Below are 25,528 nucleotides of genomic sequence, written 5' to 3' on the forward strand. Positions count from 1 at the left end.
TTCAAGATCAAAGATAAATTTTCTAAAAACATATCAAAAGAATCATCATACACCATGAAATCATCCATGAAAACCTCAACTGGATGTTGGTTTGGATGCTTTGGGACTTGTTTCTTCACAAAACTTGTCTGCTGGCAGAATTCATGTGTCATCTTATAAATATCATATCTCTCTCATATGAGCTCATTTTCTATTGAAATTTGGTAGGCTAATAAGCCTTTGAGTCAGGAATACAAAACAATTAAGTTTTTATCAAATGAAATTATGTAGCTTAAGATATTCAAGTTGGAATGGATGAAGGTCAACATTGGCAAAATGCGAGATTTGTCTTTGAAGGTTGCGATCTCCATGCTCTTTCTCTTGTTATTTTTCTTTCCATATATTTACAGAAAGGTATGGATGTTAGCTTTCTAATTCTACTGGAATCACTTCGTTTCGACCTCTAGAGCTCAAGCTCTGCACAAAACATCGATCAGTGGTCAAATCTGTCAATTATCTTCAATTTACTTCTTTTTTAATCTTACATCCAAAAATGTCTTCAAAACATAAAATAAAGAATATCAAGACATTTTATATATATATATAATAGGCAAAATATTAGGTAAATATGGGTAAAACTATTAAATAATATAGTTACATCATTCAGCCTCTAAAACTCAAAAAACACAAAAACTCTATACATCTAGTAGGAAACATCATACACTATTGAGATATCCCTTGTTTTTCTGCAATTGTCATAACACCATGACATGGAGGTCCATGGATGGGCTAAACCTCCTCTAAGTTGGTAGTAGAAAACAAGAAATGATCATATTGGTTCATTAAACCTGAATGATTTAGAAAACTGCATTCCCGACATTGATCCCAACTAAATCATATAGCCTTGCAGTTCTATTATTCTCGAAAAGATGGAGCACCAAGTATGTTTTGATTTGTGATTTCTTTCCCTTCTGATACGTAAAAATATATAAAAAATAACAATTCATTCGAATAGTTTAAAATCTTAATCTTTATCTAATGAATGGGCTGCAATATTGATAATCATTTTATTAAAGCATGGCTCTCTCAAACTTACACACATGGAAAAGAAACACTCTAATGCTCATCAAATATTATGTAAAGCTTTCATTCCTTGATAGTCGTCATCATGCAAACCCTTGATTACACCAGAGTTAATAATCGGCTACATGATAGCGTCTTCAACTGAGGAATGGTTGTTAAGCCCTAGAAAATGACCTAACTCGTGCAATCCAAGCGTCCCAATATCATAGCTTCCTTGAACTGCATCTTGTGACCAGTTTTGTCCGGCATTAAAATACATGGTCCCGTCTGTTGGTGGACATGCATGACCGAGTACACCATCAGCAAAACCTGGATGAGAGCTCTTATTGACAAAACCAATCTTGATATCTGCACTACTAATAGAACGACCAATAAATTATATGCAAAAGGGGCTTCGCCAGTCCATGATTTTAAAGCATAATCTCTAATAGGACCAATTACATCTGTTTTGGTACCAGGTTGAAGTCCCCAGTTAAGGTATCCCCTCGTATATGGCCACTTAGGCGCTCCATCAAAGTATGCGTATTGGATATTGTAGCTACCGGCGGCATGCATTCTAGTTTTGCCATCAATGATATCCGGCACCCCACATCGTGGCATCATCATCCGCGATATTTTTTCGCCATCTAAGATTCCAGTTGGCTTCAAGTTGAAATTAAGCTGTTAGGTTTTGATAGCCATATCTAAGTTGTTATCGAAATGATCATGGTTTTCTTGAGGATTATGATTTAGGTAGCCAAAATGGTGGAGGTATTTGTTGAGTTTATGTACACCTTCCGCTTTATCACCTATTTTGGATCCCTGTAAATGCTTTATAAATTCAAAGGAAGGATGTATGTGCTCATTTGGGTGTGCCCAAATTGCTTTAGATAGGTTAGAGAGGAGTAGGAAGCAAAGAAATGCAAAGCACAAAAAGGCTTTGGATACCATGACTTGATTATATGCACTTGCCAACACTCTTTAGGTCTTCTTATATTTATTTGTATATGAAAAATCTAAGTTTAGTTTTCAATCTATATTTTCTGTGCTTGTTCACAAAAGGGGCTCAAGGCCCGACAACAACAAGAGAACCTAGCTCTTTACAAATCTGAACTCCCCTGCACTGCAGAACGTTTTCCATAGCCTCTCCTTTATAAAATCAGAATGTTCTAAAAAAACATGTCAAGGCACTTATCTGCACTAGTGCTGGCTTCTCAGTACACATGAATGATAGAAGATTATTCTTTCCAAAGTTTATTCTAATTGAAATAGCATGAGCAGTCTATGCATGCATTTACAAGCTTCAACATCAGAGGAATGTCTTCATTAGAGTTGCAAATGTACCAACTCGGCAAGAAAAAGCTCGTAAAATTTCCTTCTCCGTTCTTTTTTTTTTTTGGCAGAGGTTGTTCCTTGCTATTATTTCTTTCATGCAGAATTTTGATGGATTGGATTTTTCACTCGTCCGTGCAGTTATATTGAAAGATTAAACAAAAGGAAGCAGAGTAGAATTCTGCAGATATGTATTTTAAAGGGAAATCACTTTTCTTGATTACATCTATCTTATTCTCACGTGTATATATAGGTTTACACAGATTTGTATTCTAAACAAATATTTGAGTATTTGAAGGGGAATAAACTAGAGATTACAAATTTGAATTTCAAGCTAGTTAGTATCCTGCAGAGTCTTTGAAATACTCTCCTCATCTGATGGCAATCCTGATCCTGCGGCAACTGTGAAGATATTCTCTCCTGATCTGTTGGTAGTAGCTGTCAATACTCTAACACCCCCCCCTCAAACTGTTGGGGAGAATACACACAGACAGGTTGCTTCTTAGAAGTGTAAAACGAGTGGCAGAGTGACCTTTTGTAAAAAGGTCTGCAATCTGATCTTTTGTGGAAATGTGTTTAACTTGGATATCACGATTAATCACCTTCTCCCTGATGAAATGATAATCAATCTCTATGTGTTTCGTTCGTGCATAGAAAACAGGATTAGAAGCCAAGGCAATTGCACCTATGTTGTCACACCATAAATTCGGTGCTGTAGGCAACGTGATTTTCAAATCATGGAAAATCATACAAAGTCAATACAATTCAGCAGTTGTATGAGCCATGCTTCTGTATTCAGCCTCAGTGCTGGATCTAGAGACAACCCCTTGCTTTTTACTACTCCAGGAAATGAGATTTGTGCCTAAGAATACTCCATAACCAGTGGTGCTGCATCTGTCATCTGGATCTCCTGCCCAATCGAAATCACAATAAGCATTTAGTTTGATATCTCCTGGCACATAATAAAGACCAATATCGATAGTGCCCTTCAGATATCGTAGTACACGCTTCACAGCTTTCCAATGGACATCACGAGGACAATGCATAAATTGGCATAACTGATTTACTGAATACGCAATATCTGGTCTTGTGATGGTGCAATATTGAAGAGCACCTACAACTCTTCTATAGTCAGTGGGATCAGGTAATATATTACCAGTAACAGATGACAGCTTTGGTCCTGAAGAAGACGGATAGTTCAAAGGTTTCGCACCAATCATATATGTGTTGTGCAGTAAATCAGTGATGTATTTAGCCTGTCGCAGGTGTAAGCCTTCTTGATTTCGAAGTGCTTGAATTCCAAGGAAGTAGCTCAATTCACCCAAATCTTTAACTTGAAACTCTGTTTTCAGTTTATCAATAAAGTGATGAATTGCTTGGGTGTTAGAACCTGTGACAATAATATCATTAACATACACTAATACAAACATGCAAATAGTGGCAGTAGTGTATGTAAATAAGGAATAATCCATTTTCGATTCTGAAAATCCATACTCAACCAGTTGCTGTAAAAGTCGTTGAAACCAAGCTCTAGGGGCTTGTTTAAGGCCATAGAGTGATTTATGCAGGCGGCATACATGCTCTGGAAAATTATCATCTTCATAGCCTTTTGGTTGTTCCATATATACTTCTTCATCCAAAATGCCATGCAGAAAGGCATTGGAAACATCCAACTGCTTAACATTCCATTTTAAAGAGACAATAAGAGCCAAAACTAACCGTATGGTAGTAGGTTTAACTACTGCAGAGAAAATGTCATAATAATCAATTCCAGAAATTTGATCAAACCCCTTAGCGACAAGCCTTGCCTTGTAGCGTTCGATACGACCATCAGGATTTCTTTTAATCTTATAAACCTACTTGTTACGAACAACACATTTGTTTAATGGCCTTGGACAAAGAGACCATGTCCCATTAGCCATCAATGCATCAAATTCACAGCCCATTGCTGCCCACCATTCTAGTTTAGTCACTGCCTTTGTAAAACAGGTAGGTTTAGATTCAATCATAATACTGGAGAAGACACACAGAGGGTGGCATGTAACAAGGAATGTTTTGAAACCAGGAAATTCTTTGGCTTTGAGTTTACCTGTCTTAGACCGGGTAAGAATTTCTCTATGTGGTATAGGATTATTTGTATGAGAATCATCAGGTGGCAGAAGAGAAGGTATAGGTGCAATTTCTGTTGTAGGATTATTTGGATGGGAATCATCTGTTGGCAGAGGAGAGGTTACAGGTGTAGTGGCTGTTGCAGGAGACAAAGAGTTTGGTGTAGCAGGTGTTGGTAATGGTGAGTTTGTTGGTAGCACTGTCGGGAATCCTGGACATGAAGCAATGGGAAGAATATTGAAGTCTTGATTAATTGACGGTAAAGAAAAGAATAGAGGTTGAGAAGACATACCGATAGATTTACTGGTCGTGGGGCTAGTAGCGGAAGAACATGTGTTTAAGCTAGGAAATGTGTTTTCATCAAAAACCACATGTCTCGAAATAAAAACTTGACCCGTGCTATATTCTAAGCAACGATACCCTTTTTGTTGATTGGAATATCCTATGAAAATACACTATTTACTTCGAAAAGCCAATTTATGTTTTTCATATGGTCTGAGATAAGGATAACAGGCACACCCAAAGGTTCGAAGTTCAGAATAGCTAAGCATAGTTTTATGAAGGATAAAGTATGGTGGTAGCATTTTAAGAACTTTGATGGGTAGGCGATTTATCAAGTAGACTGATGTCAGGAAGGCATCTACCCAGTAACAATTAGGAAGACCTGCTTTGGCTAAAAGAGTTAACCCCATTTCTTGAATATGTCTATGTTTACGTTCGGCTACACCATTTTGTAAGGATGTATAAGGACATGTCAATCTATGAAAGACGCCATTGTTTTCTAAAAATATTTTAAACTCTTTGGATAGATATTCTCCGCCATTATCAGATTGCAATTGTTGAATGGAACAAGAAAATAAATTTTCAACAAGAGTTTTATACTTTTGAAAAATTAAAAGAACATCACTTTTGAAACGCATGGGATACATCCATGTAAAACGACTAAAGTCATCAATTAACAAAACATAATAGCGACAACCCCCAACTGAAGTGATAAGAGATACCCAGACATCAGTGTGAATTAAAGCTAAAGGTCGGGTGGATTGTCTGGTGGAATCGGGAAAAGGTAATCTTTTTGCTTTTCCTAGTTGACAAGGGCAACAAATACTAGACTTGTGTGCTGGTTTCTTTATTTGCAGGAAAGCAGATAAATATTCTAGTATATGATTGGCAGGGTGTCCTAGGCGATCATGCCATTGATCACTGGTGGCTTTTGTTCCTAACTTGGAGGTTAGATAGCGGAATTTATTGATGAAATTCTTGTTTCCATTTATTGGATAAAATCCATCCTCAACCAGCCCGTGGAGCAGTAGTCTGTCGGTTTTGTTCTCCTTCACACAAAAATCCATTCCAGTTAGAATAAAATAACAGTCATTATCAAGACAAAGTTGGTTAATGGATAATAGATTGGTTGCAGCTTGAGGATAGTGAAATACTTTATTTAACTGAAAAGAATTATGATTTGTGTGTAAAGTAGAGAATCTAGTGTGTTTTATGATCAAACCTGAACCATTGCCTACTTCGACAATGTCATGATCATCATATGGTTGAAGGGTTGTCAAGTTTGCTGCATTAGCAGTAATGTGAGCATTGGCACCGCTGTCAACATACCAAGGTTGTTGCTCAAAGGTGTTATTTGCTTCAGCAACCGTGGCTGCTAACTTAGAAGATGGCCTCCTACCTTGGAAAGAGAAGTTAAAGCGCTGGAAGCAATCCAAAGCAATATTTTTATGCTTATCACAAATCTGACAATTCGGTCGTTCATATGGGGCTCCCCTATCATGATTTAAATGATTTTTAGGAGGACCACGAGGTTGTGCTAATACAACAAATTGTTGAGATCTTGGAACAGTACCTGCAGGCTTTCTTTTGGGATAATTAGTGTGTTTGGCAGCAAATGCAAAATTTTGATTTTGCATCAGAATAGGTGCTTCAACTAGTGTCTCAAAACTTAAAAGTTCAGATTGAAAATCATCAAGAGATAATTCCTTGTCCCTGCAAGCAAAATTGTAAGACGTAATGAATGGAGTATAGGTGGCACGAAGACCACCAAGTAAAAAAGTGATGAAGTCCTGATCATCCACAGGTTGGCCTGCGGCAGCAAGATAATCAGCCAATTGCTTAGCATCTTTAAGGAATGTAGAGCATGATCGATTTCCTTGAACAATAGTTTGAAGTTGTCTTTTAAGAAGAGCAATACGAGATCTTGATGTAGCTGGAAAACGAGTCTGAAGAGAATCCCATACTTGCTTGGAAGTTTTTAGATTAAAGATAGTAGATACTAGCTTTTTAGAAATAGAGGCTAGCAACCAGCTTAAAACACAATTGTCTTTTCTGAACCAAATTGTGTAAGCCGGATTAGGAGAGTTATCTGAAAGAAGTTTGGATGGTGCTTCTTCAGAACCATCAATTATACCATTCAGATCATGACTTCGAAGAAAAACTTGAAACTGAACACTCCATGTCAAATAATTGTGTCCTTCAAGTTTGTTGCTTACGGGTTGTGAAATTGATTGAATATGTTGTGTAAATGGAGAGGAAAAATGTGTGGTATTAAAGGAAGTCATGGAAACTGTTTGAATATAGTAGGAATGACGAAAATAAGGAAGATTTTTTTTTTTTTTTGTATGGAAACGGTTGGAACAAATGATGCGTTTGCCTAATGCTCTGATAGATTAAATAAAAGGAAGCATAGTAGAATTCTGCAAATATGTATTTTAAAGTGAAATCACTTTTCTTGATTACATCTTTCTTATTCTCACGTGTATATATAGGTTTACACAGATTTGTATTTTAAACAAATATTTGAGTATTTGAAGGGGAATAAACTAGAGATTACAAATTTGAATTTCAAGCTAGCTAGTATCCTGCAGTCTTTGAAATACTCTCCTCATCTGATGGCAATCCTGATCCTGCAGCAACTGTGAAGATATTCTCTCCTGATCTGTTGATAGTAGCTGTCAATACTCTAACATATATAACTGGGCATGGCGGTCATTAAACCACAATATTAACTTCTAATAACAATTCCTATCAATAACTAACAATTTTTCAAGTGGAGAGATGGCTTTGGAGAGTATTATTGCTGATTGCGGCAGGTAATGCAACTAATTTGTAGATGCACTACGTGCACAATGCTTCCTGTTAAGAGTTCATTTAGTATTATAATAATAGTTATTTTTCTGCTTAAAAATATATTAAAATAATTTTTTATTTTTAAAAAATTTATTTTTTATATTAACACATTAAAAAATCTGAAAACATCAAAAAAAAAAATTTATTTTTTCAAAAGTATTTTTGAAATACAAAAATATGCAAAAATAAACAGTCTTGACTACAGCTGATAAAGAAAATAATTATGATGCATGAGGCATTTGGTATTCAATGCATTTTGCAATGTAGTAACACAGCCACTAATGAGCTTGTTTATGGAATCTTGCAACGAAATTAGCTATGTATAAGTATTCAAACTAAAATATGATTAATCAACAAACTCAGCAATTGAACTTGCAAATTATATCTCAATACCACCAAAATATCAACATGCAAGGAAAAGAGAGCATGAACAGAAATGTAAGTTCTAGTTTTTCCTGTGACTGGCTACTGAAAAAATATCCAGAATGAAAGAGAAGTAAGATTCCAGAATCTCCTGTGTGGAGATTATATTCGATACGAAGAGTTACATGCTGACACAACGAAGAATATTCTCTCACATCTAGAATGAGCCACGCCTTGGACGTTCTTGGGCTATATTTACAGTGATCGCCCTGCCATCCAAACTCTGCATCACGAATGTCACAAAATTCAGACTATTTGTATATAAAATAATGACCAGGCACTATAGTTGGGGAAGGACATTCAGTACTGTTGGTTTTATTGAATAAATTTAGTGGCTTCCATCAACAAACACTAGCAGCTGCTTTCAAGGATGTGTGTGCATAGTATGCACATGATATAAAAATTCACACATTCACAGGGACAGACAGGACATTGTCAATGGGGAAAAAATAATTAAAACAGATTATCAGCTCCATCATTTTCAAGGTGTGCAATGGTGCATCAAGTAGGGATGATTTACAACCACATGCATAAAGCACCGCAATTCCCAGTTTCTACTTTATCCCCAAATAGATTCAAATAAAAAAAATGAAAATTTTTCTTGCTAGTTTCACTGCATTACCTACATTAGGAAGAAAATGGAGATTCTAAGCATCTAGACAAGGCATGCATTATTACCTGTCCATCAAGAGCAGCAATGGCATCATTCAACTCTGTCTCACTGGACATTGTAACAAAGCCAAAACCACGTGAACGGCCTGTTTCTCGGTCACAAACGACCCTTGCATTCACAACCTGTCCATGTTCACTGAATACTTGCTCCAGACGAGCATCATCCACTTGCCAAGGCAGGTTACCAACATAGATTCTATATGCAATTTTGAACACACTTGGCCTTTCTGGCCGTGAGCCTCTAGGAGCAGCCTTATTCACTGTTAAAAATCTTCCATTCAAATCCTGTTAACAGTTAACTGTTCACTGAATCACCAGCTTCACTATACTAGGGAAAATCATGAAAGTTTATAATTCAACAGCAGTAAACGTCTTGTTCAAAAAAAAAAAAAACAGAGAGAGAAAGGGGGTAAAACACAATAATGGATTTTGTCAAATGAAGCTCTCCTGCACATAAAAGCAACTTTACCACATTCTCAAGTTTCCATAAGCATTTATTGAGATACGCTCAAAAGGGATCTCTGCAAATGCATTGGAGATGCCCACTGTAACAAATTCCAAATAGTCTTAACCTAGAGTGAATGTACTAGTACTAATGTGGAAAGCATTCTGGTAAAGGATAGGCTTGTGACCACAGAAAACAGCTGCTGTAGCTCGCTAACCTAATTAAACTGGAAGAAACGTAGAAGTTCACTCTTAAAAGCCATTTACACTCCTAAAAGTGGGAAAAAAATGATTTCTTTAAAAATGTCCATTCCACTAGATTATAAAATCAGAAACAATGCACATCTCTAGGTTTCATCCGCCAACTCTTCCAATTGATTTAGAACTTTCCTTCATACACAAATCCAATTAAAAAAACAGCTATACGCTTTTCCATTGTTGAACCTAAGTACCTAACTTGCAAAGGAAGCCCGAAAACTTCTCCAAGATCAACAATCAATAGGAAGTTAACAAACAAAACACTTGACCAAAGCTAATGTTTCATACTATATGAAACTTTTTACTGTTCTCCCAAGTTGCTATGCTTTCAAGATGAAAGAAGTAACCTAGGTAAAAAAGTTTCACACCTTACACTTCAATTTAAATCATGAACAGCAAGTCTGGTAAATTGTTTGCAGCCCATTAAAGGAGAAACCATGGGTGCATGAAAAGAGAACACTTCCACACATTCTGCAGCATAAAATGAATCACTTTGCAGGATTGTATCACAAAAATTTAATATTCTTTCTAGATCCTATTAACATAATATACAATTTTCTCAAACAGAAAATTAAAATCCGTTAATAACAGAGAAAAAAAAATGATAAAACAAAAATAACATACATAGCGGTGGAACTTCTCTATGGCCTTCTCAGCTTCATCAACTGTACTCATTGTAACAAAACCAAACCCTCTACTTTGATCTGTCTCCCTGTTATAAATTATCTTCAAAATAGAAGAAAAGAAAACAGCAAGATAATTTAATCCATGATAGAACAAAAACCAATTTTCTAAATTCAATCACAATTACAAACAGTGAACAAAAGAAACAAACTTTCACACCTCAGCAACCTCAACAGTCCCAGCCTGATCAAATAGCTGAGCCAGGTTTTCACTATTAACATCATAAGGCAAATTCCCCACATATAGCTTAGCCTCTTCAGGTGGTTCTGGAAAAGTCTCTTCACTTCCATCTCCAAAACTCTCCTCTCCAAGAGTCACTGTATCCTCCTCGTCTTGCTGGGCCCAATCTGAGGTCTGTGCAACAAGAGGGATTGTATTGAAAGTCGAAAAATTGGAGGTTTTGAGAGATACCCATGAAGGGAAAGATGTTGAAAAGACGACCTTTATGGGTTTTGAGGTTATTGAGATAAATGGGCTCTTAATTGATGTATCGAAGACTGTGTTCGTAGTTCTGTATACGGACATCAACCGGGTCTCAGCCATTGATAGCTGCTTAAAATATGTTGCCGCAGCAGGTTCTGAGAGTATCGAAGGGCAGGGCAAGGGGATCAGGAAGTTTTTAGGTTCACATTTTAAGCCTAGGAAACTCCAAAGAAAAAATTAGAAGTCAGTATTTTGTCGTAAGATATATTTGTAATTATTGGGAAATAGTGTCAAGGACATAGTTTACGGCTAGAAAAGGACCCTTAACCTCCTCTTCTGGTTGTAAACGAAACCGTACACATGCGAGTTTTTATTGATGCATTTTTTTTTTATCATAAAAATCTATTTAAAATTATATATATATATATATTATTAAAACTTTTTTAATTAATAAATTGAAAGATGATATATGTTTTCAATAAAAAAAATTTAAAAAAAAATTTGTTAACACTAATTAAAACTACAGCAAAAAAACTCATTTTTATTATAAGAAATAAAAATTAGATGCTCATGCAAATTTTTTAGTTTGATTGTCCATCTTATTTTATATGTTTTTTTATCTTATAATGAATTTTGATTTCTAAGTATATATGATTTATATTTATTTTTATAAATCCATCATCTAAATAGAACTTATTTATCTAAAATTTAAAACAAAAAAATTAAAGATAATTTGCAGTAATCTCTTTAAAGTTTTATAAAATTATAGAAACAATCCAAAAATTCAATTACTATTTAAAAAAACATAATAAATAGTTTTAAAAATAGAGAGAATGTATTAATTAAAAATCAAAATTTTAAAAAAAAAAAGTTATAAAGAGAGACCAAGTATTGTCGGACCTAGCGAACAAACTCTACATGCCTCTCTTGAAAAGGCAAGAAGCACTTAGGGTTGGAAAGACAGGTCTCCACATCTATTTTTCTATTTAAAAGAAATAGGAAGGGTAACATGTCTTCCACTCAAGTTTATTTTTAATATAATGGTAAATGACGTGTAGTTTTTTAGCTTATTTTCGGATCATCAGATGTGACTAGAAAATAAAAATTTGAGTTTTTTAATTCACAAAACTTATTTTTTAACTTGTTTTTCATTTAAAACACCTCTAAGACATACTAGAAACCATAATAAATCTATTTTTTACCCTAAAATATCCTTTAATCAATTTAAAATTAAAAAATCAAATCAAACCAAAATTCACATATCTTCATCTACGTTTTTGGCATGATTACATGGAAAAATCATCTCTATTAAATTTTTATATGTAACATAAATTTATTGACACTAAACTCGATTTTTTGTGATAAAAATATGGCCACTTCAACAATTTATCTCTTCGCTATCCCTATTCTGAAAAGTTTATATCTATTCTGAGAAGTTTATCTTTTCTATTTTATCATTGAGTAACTTGAATGTGATAAAAATGAAATTTAGACAAAAAAAAACCTCATATAACATGGACCTAATAATACATAATATGTTTTTTTTTATAAAAATATATGACATAAAAGATTTATATTACTTTAAACCTTCACATTTATCACAATATAATTAGCTAATAATTGAGTCTTTTGGGCACGTCTACATGTCTATGTATTCAGATCTGATTTTTCATCATAGCATTAATCCTTATGATTTGCCATTGTTTAATAATTATTATACATGAAGCTAAAAAGTGTGAGGAAATTACTATCATCTACACCCATTGCACAATAGATTGCAATAGTAATTCATAGTGTATTACTTTTTTTTCACTTTTTTTTTCACCCACAGTATATTACTTTCCTTTTTTTTCCTACAGTACTTTTTTTTTCTTTTTTTTCCCAAAATTATTTTTGTCAATTGTACTTTTTTAATATTAAGCTGGTTAAAAATTGACCCGAGTCAATCAGGTTAACCCATTAAGTCTATGACCCAGGTCTTGAGACCAGAATAACTTTATAAAAAATAAACCAAAATAAATTTTGAAGCTTAATTCCTAATCAATTATTGAATGATGAAATAAAAAAAATTAATTAAAAAAAAGAAAAAAAACTCAAAATAGTCAGGTTAACCTACCAAACTTATTACTCGGGTTATGATATTTATGGGATAACTTGATAGAAAAAAAACTAAAAAAAATTAAACTAATAAACTAAGTGTTAATGGATGAAATTAAAAATTAAAAAAAAAAACTAAAAAATAAAACATTGTTTCAATGAACATCTATGAAAAGGGAAGAATGATTTACCGTCCTCAAATAGTTCTCGTTGATTATTCAACTAATATACGCAAAAAGGAGGTTTTTATCATAATAATTAGTTAACCAAATGATATAGTAATAAGTTGGTGATTACAATAAGAGATTGGCTTAAAGACGTCTATTATTATCCTCCACTTATGTTTAAATTTTGAAATTAGCATCTTAAAGAATTTATTATGTTTTTCTTGAATACATCAAATCATGTAAGGAGTGCGCCTTTAAAATTATTTAGAAAGCAAATTGGTCCAAGGATGCTCTTATTGTCATAGAATTATTTCAATATATTCTGCAGAGTTTCAGATACCAAGACTCAGTAGATTATATCTCATGGGATTCTTGTTAAATTGTAAGATGAAAAGAAAAAACCTTCCAAATAGACAGATACATCTCTTATTCATACACAGGTTTGAAGTTCTTGTAAGCTACCACAGCATAGAAAGGATCTGATCCAGACACCAATCCAAGGAGCCTCATGATCCAACTAAAGGGTGATTTCTCCTGTTGAGGCCCAGCTGCTGCTGCAGGTAGTTTTCGAATAATTTCTGCTTGTGTGAACCCTTCCACACATTGAAAATACTGCACGACTAATTGTATCCGACTGTATCCAGTGCCATCCCTCCATGCACTAATGGCTTTCTCATAGAACAAGCGATTGCTAAAGCTCACAATGAATACCCCACCAGGCCTTAGCACTCGAAACACCTCTGCAAACACCTATAATAACAAAATCAGATCAACTTAGGCTTCTTAATTGCAAATTCTGCTGACATGGGCATATAAATTAAGATTACACAAATCAATCTGACCTTCTCTGGCTGTTGGAGATACTGCACACTAACAGTGCATAGAACGGCATCAAAACTGCTACTCTCTAGTTCCAGCTTTTGATCTTGATTGAGATCCTTCACAAAAAAATAATCCAGTCTTGGGTTCCTGGCAAGCTCTTGTGCATTGAGCCCATGCCCCACTATTCTTTTGTACACAGCTTGTTTCGGTAGATGGCTAACCCAAGAGCTCATGAGGTCAAGGATTTCCGAGTCAGGTCTCAACATCTCTTGGTATAGATTAGTCAGTGTGGAAATGAAGCCATCATCAACATGGGTCACAAAGCGTGGATAGGAATAAAATTCTCTGTCAGGGTATGAGTTAAGCTTGGTTCTACCTTCCTTGGACAGAACAAGGCGTTTAATCTTGCCCGCTGATGATCTTTCTGTCTCATTGCTTTCATTTAAAGTGCTGGTAGTTTTTGTTGCAGGAAATACTCTTGATTTGAATGGAAGAGAAGAGATGGTTTGAAGGTTGGCTACAATGGGTGGGTGCCATGATCTTAGCCTTGGCTTTGGCTTTGGATGAATGGCGAGCATGTGTTTTGAAGTGATAAGCTCTTTGGAGTTTGGACGATGAATGGTATGGTGAACTTGTTGATGGTTTGTGACTTTGTGTGACTTAAGACAAACCCGATCACCCAAATGGGCCAACAATTGCTTCATGGATTTTATATGGGCTGAACAAGCCATAAAAAGAAGGCCATGCCCTCAATTTTGTCCCTTTTTAAGTGATTATTTTTGTTTTTTCTTTTTCTTTTTTTGTTTACATGAGGATATTTTTATAAAAGTATTTTTTAATTAAAAATATATTAAAATGATATTTTTTTAATTTTAATATTAATATATTAAAAATATTGAGAAAACTATTTACATGAAAAACAGTTTAGAAAATATTTTAAAAAATAAATTAAACTACAAAAACAAAAACAAAATCTTTTAATCAGTATTGTTAAAGATTTAACCATTCTCATACGAATGAGAGCCTATTCTCATTCAATCCTGAAAATGAAACTATTATGAAGTTATAACTAGGGGTTATTATTTTCGGGTTGATTCGGTTTTTATTAAAAAAAATAATTAAATCGAATTTAAAAAAAAAAACCAAAACCAGTTCAAACCGACCGATTTCAGTTCGATTAGGTTTTTTTGGAAAAAAACCGGTTTAAACCGGTTTGGCTCGGTTTTTTTCGGTTTGGGTTCGGTTCGGTTCGGTTTTTTCGGTTTCAGACTTATAAAACCAAAACTGAACTGAACCGGTTTGTTTTTTTAAAATTTTAATTGGTTTAATCGGTTTTTTTCACGGTTCGGTTTTTTCGGTTATTTTTTTCTGATTTTTTCAGTTTGATCGATTTTTTGGTTTTTTTCTCACCCTTAATTATAAGCAGAAAATTATTTCTGTACATTTGATTTAGTCCGTTCCTATATTATATTTTAGTTTATTATGTTACTTTTTTTTATTATTCAATATTTCCTTTTATTAAACAACAAATTATAATTAATTTTGGAGGTGTAGCATACTTAAAAAGTCACATATATCCAAAATTTAATTTAGAGGTAAAATATTTTTCAGTAAAATTTTCATTATTTTTAAAATTTTCAATAAAAATAAACATTAAAAAACAAGTTAAAACATTATTTACTTCTAAAATTTCAGAAAATTAGAAATAAACAAATTTAAAAAATTAAAAGAATTTTGTATATTTATAAATTTCCTAAAAAAACTTAAAACAAACTATTCTATATTTTTCAGTATTTATAATTAAAAATAAATTATGTATATTATATTATTTCATTATTTATAATTAAGAATAGTATTTTTATATTTTTTTATTAATTCATAATTTTTATGGAAAATTTTAAAAAGAGACCCTTTTAATTTTTATCAATATTATAATTAAAAATAAATGTTTTATATTTTTTTACAATAATTCTCATTTCATATAGATTATAAATACTAAATATTTTAAAACAAAATTTTGTATTTATTACGTTTTCTTTTACTAGAAAAAACAATTTGTTTTAAATTAAATTTTGAACATGTGTCATTTTAAAAGTATATCGTGTGTCTTAAAGTAATCATGATTTACTGTATATCCAAAAACACATTGAGCCAACAAAATATAATTCAAGAAAAAATAAACCAAAATAATAGTACATGTACCAATTGAACCAAATTAACATAGAACATGAAAAGTTAACTCAGGTTTTTTATATCTGTTTTAGTTGTTTTTTTCCCTTAATTTCATCCTTGAATATTTGGTTGCTTTGGAATTAGACTTCAATAATTTATTATTGTTTTACTTTCTATAAAGTTGTTCTGGTCTCATTATTTGGATCACGGGTTCGAAAAGTTAACCTAGGTTGACTCGAGTCATTATTTATTTTATTTTTTTTAATTTTGTCATTCAACATTGGATTTGTTTATCTTAGTCTCATAACCGAGATTATTTTTAATTTTTTTCTTTTTTAGTTGATTTTTTTATTTTATCTTTTAACATTTGATTGATTTAGAATTAGGTTTCATTTTTTTTTTGTTAGCTTTCTTTAGATTATCCCGATCTCATTTTCTGGGTCATGAGTTTGACAGGTTAATCCAGGTTGACTCAGGTCATTTTTATTTTCTTTTCAATTTTTTAAGATTTTTTTTTTTTTTTCAATTTCATCATTCAATATTGGGCTTTCTTATCTCGGTGTCATGACTCAGGTTGTGGATTTTGAGAGTTAACTTTGTTTTTTATGTCCTTTTTCAAGTTGATATTTTTCTCAATTTCATCCTTCAATATTTGGTTGATTTGGAATTAGACTTCATTATTTATTTATTTATTTATTCTTTTTACAAGGTTATCCCGGTCTTATTATCTAGATCATGGAATTGGCGAATTAACTTAGGTTAACTTGAGTTTTTTTTTTTATTTCATCCTTCAAAATTAGGTTTACTTATCCCCGTCCACGAACTTGGGTATGAGTTAACTCGGTTTTTTTGTTCTTTTTTTAGTTGATTTTTTTTCTAATTCTATAATTCAATATTTTGTTTATTTAAAATTAGACTTCATAATTATTTTTTTTGTTTGCATTCTATGAGGTTACCTCAGTCTCATTACATAGATAATAGGTATGGCGGATTAATCCGGTTTGAATCGGGTAATTTTTTAACATTTTTTAATTGATTTTTTTTTTCAAATTTCATCCTCCAACATTGGATTGATTAATAATTGAGATTCATAATTTTTTTTTATTTGGTTTTCATGGAGTTATCACAATCACATAATCCAAGTTGCAACTTTGACAAGTTAACCATGGTTGACTCAAGTTGTTTGTTTTTTGGTCTTTTGTTTTAAGTGAATCTTTTTTTCAATTTTATTCTTCAATATTGGTTTGATTGAAAATTAGATTTCATAATTTATTTTGATTTGTTTTCTATAGAATTATCCCGGTCTCATGATCTGGGTTGTGGATTTGACAGGTTAACTTGGGTTGACTTGAGTTGATCCAATATGTTTTCGTCTCAATATTTTAAAATTATGTTTTAATGTTTGTTTAAGTATCTTTAAATTTATTAAATTGATCAAATTATATCAAATCAATCCTCACATGATTTATTTATTTTTTCTACTATAAAATAAATTAGTGATACCTAGATATTTTTTAACTTAAAAAAAATATTGACACACAACAAAGGATAGAAAATGATATAGTAACACCGAACGAGGAGAGGTTTAACAAGATTCGAAGAAACTTTAGATTCAATAAGCATTCTTCTGTGTGATAAAAAACAACCCAAGAAAAAAAAATCTCTTTTACTTTTTTAATATTATTCTTTAAAATTGACAATGATGAACATTATTTTACCGTGTATTTGGAAGTGGAAGGAAAAGTTTTATTTATTTATTAAGAAGCCATGGAATTTTTAGAATTATATATATATATATATATATATATATATATATATATATATATATGATTATGATATCTTTCATCATTTTTTTCCTCCCACTTTCTCCTCACTATATTTGCTCTCTTTTCTTAAAAAAATAAAGAAAATCAAATTTTATCTTAAATTTTCTTTTCTTCTCTAAATCATGAATTGAAATACAAGAAACTTTTGTTGGATTTGTTGTTAAGCACTAAAATTAATATCCCAAGAACGCTTATACACATGGGTAGACAATTAAAAATATGACTAAGTAATTAAGAAGAAAAGAAAAAACACGAGAATTTTTAATATGATGATACAACTATGATAAAATCAGTGGTAAAATAATCTATTAACTTTAACTTAGAAGAAAAAAATTACAAACTTGAATCCCATGTCAAGACTACTATTAGCCTCTTATACAAACTTCAATCCCAGGTCAAGCAAAAATGTTTCTCTTTTAGCTACACTATAAACAATAAACAATAAGAGAAATATTTGTGTGTTTTTTTCAACCTAAATATTATTTCTCAAATCTCTTAAGAAATGAGTGTATTGGCATGCTAATGTGGTGGTGGCCCCGCATACTTTATGATTAAAAATATCATGAATCAAACACCCACCTTGGGAAGGCCTTTTTATCTCTCAAAAGTTGTTTTTTGATAAATGAGAGAACTTCTTTATTACATGCTCCTTTGAATAATTGGCATCGTTAGGAAACTGATGAATCCAAATGAACATTTGCTCCTTATACTTAGTTTTCTTTATTTTATTTTTTTAGAAAATACCAAAGTAATAAAAATAAGTTCATTAAGAGCCAAATCATCCTTACTTGAAAGATGATGACTCCATTCATTCAAAATGAGCACCAATGCACAAAGTTACTTTTCATGGATAGGATACTTCAAAACCAAATTAGAAAATATTATGGAGTGATAATCTATTACTTTACCTCATACGATCATAGATTTCATTCTTTATTTTAAAGGATTGTATCAAATAAGGTGTCGTAAATTGATTTTAACAATCTGTTTCAATTATATTTATAAAAAACTAAAAAAAATACAAATATATCTCAAAAACTATGTTTTCAAAGCAATTTGGCCAGTTATGCTCATTTCATAACTTTTGACCTTTTCGTTTTTCGTTTTCATAGAAATAAATTTTAAAATAATTCAAAAATAATTCAAAAAGAAAAGAAAAGAAAGAAAAAAAATAAAAAAAACAATTAGTGCATGGAATGATGATCAAGTAAGGAAAGAGAAACCAAAATGAGCACATTTTCTTAACCCCTTCTCCAAGCAACTAAAGAATGAGGGGATAAGAAAAAATAAGAATATTTTTATATTGGGTAGTATAAATGATGTGTCAATGGTAAAGAAGAAATATGGGCTAAAATAAAAATAAAAATAAAAAGAGAAGGAGAGACAATATATACCTAGAGAGGTTTGATTTGGAAGATGTAATCCGATACTTTAGTCAAACCATAACACTATTTGGTTTTTAGTTTTAACTTAAGCTATATACGTTTGTTCCGCTGTTATTTGACTTGAGATAAAGTTAAGATGTAGGCCTAAACTTTTTATGCATAATCCAAAACCCATTTCTTCAATTTTAAAGTTCAGAACATAAAGAAATAAAAAAGTTTGAATTTGTCTAGAAGCTCACTGCAACTTAGATTTTATTTTATTTTATTTTTCAACCTACAATTGGAGTTATAGAAGTAATATTAAAGCAATCTTAGGTGAATCGAAAAGCTTTGAACGATATATAAAACTTTTTTGGACCCAACTCTAAACTTTGCCGTTTTGAGGCTCTAAATCTTGAAACAACATCTTCCATTTCACAACGAAACAACAACCTTCATCAAGGTATAAACACATGCTCTCTTTGCAATAAATTTTTAGGTTCATTTTTAATCTTTCATTTTATTCCTTTTGAGTTTCTTTGATTTATTTTGTGCTTAAATTTTGATATGTATCATAATACCATGGTTTTAAATAATGTGAGTCTTAGTGAAACCTAATGCATTTTTCCTTTATGGTTTGCGTTTTGTTTTTTTTTCCCCTTTAACATTCTTTGTTTATGTTTTTTAAATAATTAAGTTGATGAGTCTTGTCACACGTGTATTGCGTCACTACGATCATCCTTCTGGATCGAGATAGTCAGGAATGATATGGGTGGAAAGGATAAGGAATTATTGTTCTTTATCAATGTAAAAAGGGGAATGAGAGTCGTCATCTAGTATTTTGGTTGTGAGGAACCCTAACTGGTCTCAAAGTTCTGGTAAAGGGACTGATTATGTAAAAAGAAGGCATTAGCATCCCTATTACGCCTTACCTAAGGTAAACTATATTGTTTTTTATTATTTGCTAGGGTCTAATGATGTCTATCTATACCGGCTTACTATGACGGGTTTGCTACGATGAACAAACATTAGTTTTCTAGGTCAAGAACTTGGTCTAGAAATGTGAAATATCTTTAATTATTGTTAAAGCCATTTTTGGGGTAAAAATTGGAATTTCGTATTGCATCATTCCAAAAACTTATTTTATCCTTATATTAGAAATGAATAAGTTACATTATTCACAATAATATTTTGGATATTAGTCTCATACAAGTTTTTTATCCTTATATTAAAATAAGTAATAAAATTATTGTCCCTAATAATATATTATTTTTTTAGCTTTGTTTGGTATAAAAACTCATTTTTTTGTAATAAAACTAACCAAAATAGGTCTAAAGAGTGTCTGCCAAACACACTCTTAAACCAAGAGTCTCTTAACCAAAAAAATAGCAAAAACAAATATGGTATAAACCCTTTGACCTAGATTTTTTTTCTTAATAAAATTTATTGTAAACATGTTATTGATGCAAATAAACACTAGATTACTTGTTAATCATGTCCAAAGAAGTATTTTGGGTAAAGAAATAGAAAACAAATGGTCCAAATCATGTAGTTAAGACAATGTTCTTAGGAAGAACATGAAGAACATCCAAAAACCAAAATGAAACCCAGCAACATGTAACCTGATATAGACCAGATTTGATCAAAACAAAAGCACATACATGCTAGAAATCATGTAAAGAACAATAATCTAGCATCCCATCACTTTAATTTTCATTTAAAATGCATGATTTTGTCAAAATGAGTTTCGATTTAAATACGTTATTAATGCAAATAAACACTAGATTATTTGTTAATCATGTCCAAAGAAATATTCTGGGTAAAGAAATAGACCAAAAGTGGTCCCAATCAAGGGTCTATATCAATGTTCTTCCCAAGAACACGAAGAACATTCCCCAAAGACCCAACAAAAACCTAGCAAATGTGACTTTCCAGCCCAGAAATGAGCATTTTTGGCTTCCAAAACATGTTTTTTTTATCCCAACAACTCACACTGACATACACAAACATATTTGAATCTAAAACACTAACAAAAAACATCAAAACACAAAAATCAAGCATAAGGTACCAAATCCAAAAAAACAACAACTTAACACAACTATATGTTCATGCAACATGAATTCACAATTCACTTTTTGAACCCATTTTATGCATGAATAGGCATAGCAAATCCTGGGTAAACACCCTTGTATTAACATGTATAAGTTAAGTAAAAAACACAAACTAAAACAACATATATATATATATATATATATAAACATAAAAACATAACCTTAAGAAATAACATCATTAAATAGAAAACACATCAACAAAGATGTGAATGCAAGATCATTTGTTAAGCATCCCAAACATCTTTTCTATGCTTGTAAACATAAATATAAAATGAAAATGAATAAAAAAATCAACTAAAACAAGCCACAAAGGCCTACTTTTGGATTAGAAGAATAGTTTGAACAATTACTCTCTCTTTTTGTTTCCCCCCCAACTTGTTATCCTTTCCAAGCTTAGGAAAAACTTTTTCTTAGGTTTCTAAACCCTCTTTTATTATGCTAACAGATTAATATTTTTTTTCTTATCCATTTCTCCTCTCCTCTTTTTTTTTCTCCCCTTCCCTTTGATCCTGGGGGTATTTATAGGGTTTTTAAGGGATTTTCAATCCATTCTTAACCTTTTAATCTTAAGGGAAGGGTTGTGAACCCTTGATAAAAACCCACGAGAAGCTTTTGAGTGTAAACACATAAAACAAAAATTGTTTTTTTTTCAACAATTATGTTTCAACCTTAACTGTTTGAGTCGTCCATTTTCGAGGCTTCGTCGAAGCAATCCTGACTGAGACCACTTGAAGTTGGTAGAAATGGGTGCACATCTTTCATTTGAATCCAACATTGCTTAATTTTGGACATCTGTAGCTTCATATTCATTCGTTTCAAGTTGCCAACTCGATCAGCCAATACTGTCAGAACTGACTGGGTTGCCTACTTTGGAGGCCTCGTTAGAGTAATTTTGACGTCAATGTCACTTGAGACCACCTGAAGTTGGTAAAGAGGGTGCACACCTTTCATTTGAATTCAACCTTGCTCAATTTGTAGGTTTGTTGCTCCACATTTATTCGTTTGGAGTTGCCAACTCGTTCAGCCAAAATTGTCAAAAACAGAGGCCAAGTCGATCAAACGACATGTCACCCACTTTCTCTTCTTTAATTAAATGACGCATCGTCTGAGTGGGATTAGGGTTTTTAATTTGGGATTTATCAAATTTCAATTAAGTCCCTGTTATACCAATAGTGGCTCATTCACCCTTAATTGTCTCTAAACTTTTAATTTCTTGTAATATCACCCCCGTCAAACTTAATTATCACCTCCTAAATTGGCCGCCTTCTTTATTTTGGTCCTTGGTTCTGAATTTGTGTATTTTGACCAATAAACTTCTAATTTCTTCAATTTGGCCCTTGATTTGGTCAATTTCAGCCCCTACATTCAAACGCCTATTTCAGTTTGGTTCTTAGTTTTGGATTTCTTCAATTAAGTCCCTAATTTCCCTTCAAACTTTAATATTTATACGATTAAGCCCCTGATTTGACCAAATTAACTATTGAAAATTACAATTCAACCCCCAGACTTGAATTTCTTTCAATTAAAGCCTAAACTAACTTCAAAAATCAATTTTTCTTGCAATTGAGCCCTCGATAAATTCAATTAAAACTTGAAAAATTCTAATTCAGTCCTTAAGCATCCAATTTTGAATTTCTCTTCTTAAATCGAGTTTTCTTTACCAATAATGAAGAAAGGTCATCATTGTTATATCCTCCATAAACAAAAATTTATCACTTGATATTCCCCTTTGAGCCTTAAACATCTTTTTGTATAATAACCTAAACTAGGATCACCCCTCACACTAAAAGCATGTTTTGAAAGTTCTTAGACAATTGATCAAATTCTTCAGATAGAAAGAAATAAAAAAAAATAATATGAAAGCGATAAAAGTGTTACAAAAAAAGCTAGCATATAAAGCAAGAAATTAAAAAGAAAAAAAAAGATGAAAATCTATCCAAAGCATCCCCAATGATGATGCAAATTCAAAATTAAAGACAAAAAATCAACGACAAAGCATGAGATAGAACTGGAGAATAAAGATTGTAGAAAGATCAATCGTAAAAATATCAAATTAAAGCAAGAAGACTAAAAAATCTCTACAGATGATATGTGATCTTGTGTCTTTGAACCTTTAAACACCTTTTGAGCTTTTTATATCTCATTCTTTCATAGACATGAACCTTAGCCTACAATGCATGCTTAAAAAATCCTTTTTTATATATAAAAAAACAATTTGAGTTATGTGGTTATGTTCTAGCCTTTAAAAAGAGAGGACAAATGTTTGTCAAGTAAAATCATGACTTGTTTATGTGTTACATATCATTCTTTATATAATTTAATCATAGGTTTTTTTTTTTAAAAAAATGACAAGATCACTTAACATAAAAAAGACACTCCCTTTTTAAAAGTCAAGTCTTATTTTGGAATCCAACCTTTTCTTTCCAGAATTACCATCCATCTATTGGAGAATTCTTTCAAGCCATTAATAAATAAAATTTTAGGATAACTATTATTTTTCACAATTTCAACATCATTTTGTCTAATGTCAATAAAATATCCAAAATTGCATTTTGGCATTAGAATGACATGTTTTAGGCTTTTGGTCAAAAAAATCTAAATTCTTACTTGATAAAAATAATTTTAAATTTACATGATCATTAAAATTTGTGGTTTAGTCCCTAAACTAGAAAGATGATTTCATGAAAACATATTTTACAAAAAAAAAATTTCATTGACTAAATTAATTTGCAAAGTTCATGAAAAGAATGGTGATGATATATATATATATATATATATATATATGCCTTTTTATGGATGTTGGAAGGATGAACACTACTAGATTAGCCAGGGGTAATTCTATTTAAAAGAATTCATGGCAATGATAATAGTCAAATGATGAGTTGATGAACTCTTTAGGAAGTTGAGAGTAATAGAGCATAGTTTCTTCATTGATGATAATGAATAGTGGGCAATGGTGAACAATTACCCTTAGATCATATTTGGGGACAATGACAAGCAGAGCCAATGAGAGCTAATATAACATGATGGAGGAATCGTACACACCTATAGATTAAAAATGGAGAGATAGGAAGACAAACTCATAATGATCATAGAAGGCATTAAAACAATTCAAGAAGGCTAATGAGCTGAGTATCATAATAGTAGCAAAGACAAGAGTAATCTATCATAATCGTCAATGAAGAAGTTCAGCATTAAAAGGAAAATCTATATTTCTTACAGGTAAACATCTAACTAGTTATCCTAATTTCTTCTCTATTTAATCATAACACTTTTATTGTAAAATTTAAGTCAAACCACATCATCAAAAGGCTCCTGTAATTTTAACTCTCAAAGGAATCTAGCTAATTTTTATTCATTCTTAAGTTTTAGAGGACTCTTGCATTTTAAAGCTAAAACCAGCCATTATAAGACTTCTGTGATTAAGTCTCAAAGGATTATCACAAGATTTTTCTTTGCTTTTAAGACTTAGAGAACTCTTGTGAATTTGAGCTGAACCCTGTAATCAGGAGGCTTCTGTAATTGAGTCTTAGAGGACTCCAGTACAATTTGTCTTTCTTTTTTAAAATGGTTATATTTTAAAAATCATTTTGAATTCATCACTCTATAAAAAGATGGGTTGAAAAACACTTCAATATCGTATAACCTTTCCACGAAATCCTCATACATCAGTCTCCTCGTGTTATAAGAACTCATCATTGAGACCAAATTGTTCTTGCCTCGATCTCGTAAATGTCTAATCTAGAGTTTCCAACCATTTACGTATTCATCTTTTCTGTTAAAAATATCATATATGTCAATAATATGCTGAACCTCCCTAACAAAAAAACTAATATTAGTATTGTCGCACCCTCGCGGAGAAGCGCGGTGACCCTTAATTGATTTTGGTTTTTTTTTTTTTTTTTGCTTATTGTGTAAAGGAGTCGCCATGTAGTATTTTGGTCACTAGGAACCCTAACTGATCTTTCAGAGATTCTAAAGGCAAGGGACTGGTTACGTAAAGGGAAGGTATTAGCACCCCTAGTACGCCCTACCTAAGGTAAGTTGCTTGGTGTTTGGTTTGCTTTATAATTGCTATGGTGTTGGTGTTTTCTAATCCCATCAATTTTCCTAGGTTTGATTCAAACTAAATTTATTAAGATAGAAATCCAAGAAGATTCCATGTGTTTTAAAAGCTCATTTTTCCCATAGTATTTCAAGAGTTTGCGACTCATAAATCGCAAGGAGGAGGGACAAAAATTTAGAAATCTAGGGCGCTTTAAAAGCCTATTTTTGCCTTAGTATTTTATACCCTCACAACTCGTAAACCGTGGAGTAAAAAAATTAAAATGTCCTCGATTACAATCAAGGCTTCTTTCAAAGATGTTTGATGACTTATTATTCCTAGAAAATTATTTTGGACATTTACCACTTAGGGTTTCTTTATCCAAATATTAATAGTGAATAAT

The 25,528-nt window shown here is 31.9% G+C and overlaps 3 protein-coding genes across 7 annotated transcripts; all 3 read right to left on the reverse strand.

Moving 5' to 3' along the window:
- Positions 1 to 1,183: 1,183 nt before the first annotated feature.
- On the reverse strand, positions 1,184 to 1,668 carry LOC7467665 (metalloendoproteinase 5-MMP). The gene is made up of 2 exons (XM_024587462.2): positions 1,518 to 1,668; positions 1,184 to 1,410 (listed from the first exon to the last, which is right to left on the reverse strand). Exons 1-2 carry the CDS (start codon positions 1,666 to 1,668, stop codon positions 1,184 to 1,186), a joined length of 378 nt encoding a protein of 125 aa, XP_024443230.2.
- An 878-nt stretch (positions 1,669 to 2,546) lies between these two features.
- On the reverse strand, positions 2,547 to 10,813 carry LOC7467664 (28 kDa ribonucleoprotein, chloroplastic). Of its 5 annotated transcripts, none has more exons than XM_052450024.1 (5): positions 10,258 to 10,813; positions 10,039 to 10,140; positions 8,719 to 8,997; positions 8,196 to 8,263; positions 2,547 to 2,793 (listed from the first exon to the last, which is right to left on the reverse strand). In XM_052450024.1, the coding sequence occupies exons 1-4, from the start codon at positions 10,639 to 10,641 to the stop codon at positions 8,198 to 8,200; spliced, it is 831 nt and encodes a 276-aa protein (XP_052305984.1). In that variant the 5' UTR covers positions 10,642 to 10,813; the 3' UTR covers positions 2,547 to 2,793; positions 8,196 to 8,197. The 5 variants fall into 5 exon arrangements, with proteins under 5 accessions (XP_052305984.1, XP_052305982.1, XP_052305983.1 ...); XM_052450022.1 differs by having other exon boundaries at positions 2,547 to 2,798; XM_052450023.1 differs by lacking the exon at positions 2,547 to 2,793 and adding an exon at positions 7,183 to 7,421.
- Positions 10,814 to 13,061: 2,248 nt separating this feature from the next.
- LOC7456189 (uncharacterized) lies at positions 13,062 to 14,311 on the reverse strand. Its single transcript, XM_002298531.4, has 2 exons — positions 13,628 to 14,311; positions 13,062 to 13,535 (listed from the first exon to the last, which is right to left on the reverse strand). Exons 1-2 carry the CDS (start codon positions 14,309 to 14,311, stop codon positions 13,212 to 13,214), a joined length of 1,008 nt encoding a protein of 335 aa, XP_002298567.3. The 3' UTR covers positions 13,062 to 13,211.
- Between the last annotated feature and the right edge of the window lie 11,217 nt (positions 14,312 to 25,528).

The sequence above is a fragment of the Populus trichocarpa genome, chromosome 1 (genome assembly GCF_000002775.5).
Source record: "Populus trichocarpa isolate Nisqually-1 chromosome 1, P.trichocarpa_v4.1, whole genome shotgun sequence".
Taxonomy (NCBI): Eukaryota; Viridiplantae; Streptophyta; class Magnoliopsida; order Malpighiales; family Salicaceae; genus Populus; species Populus trichocarpa.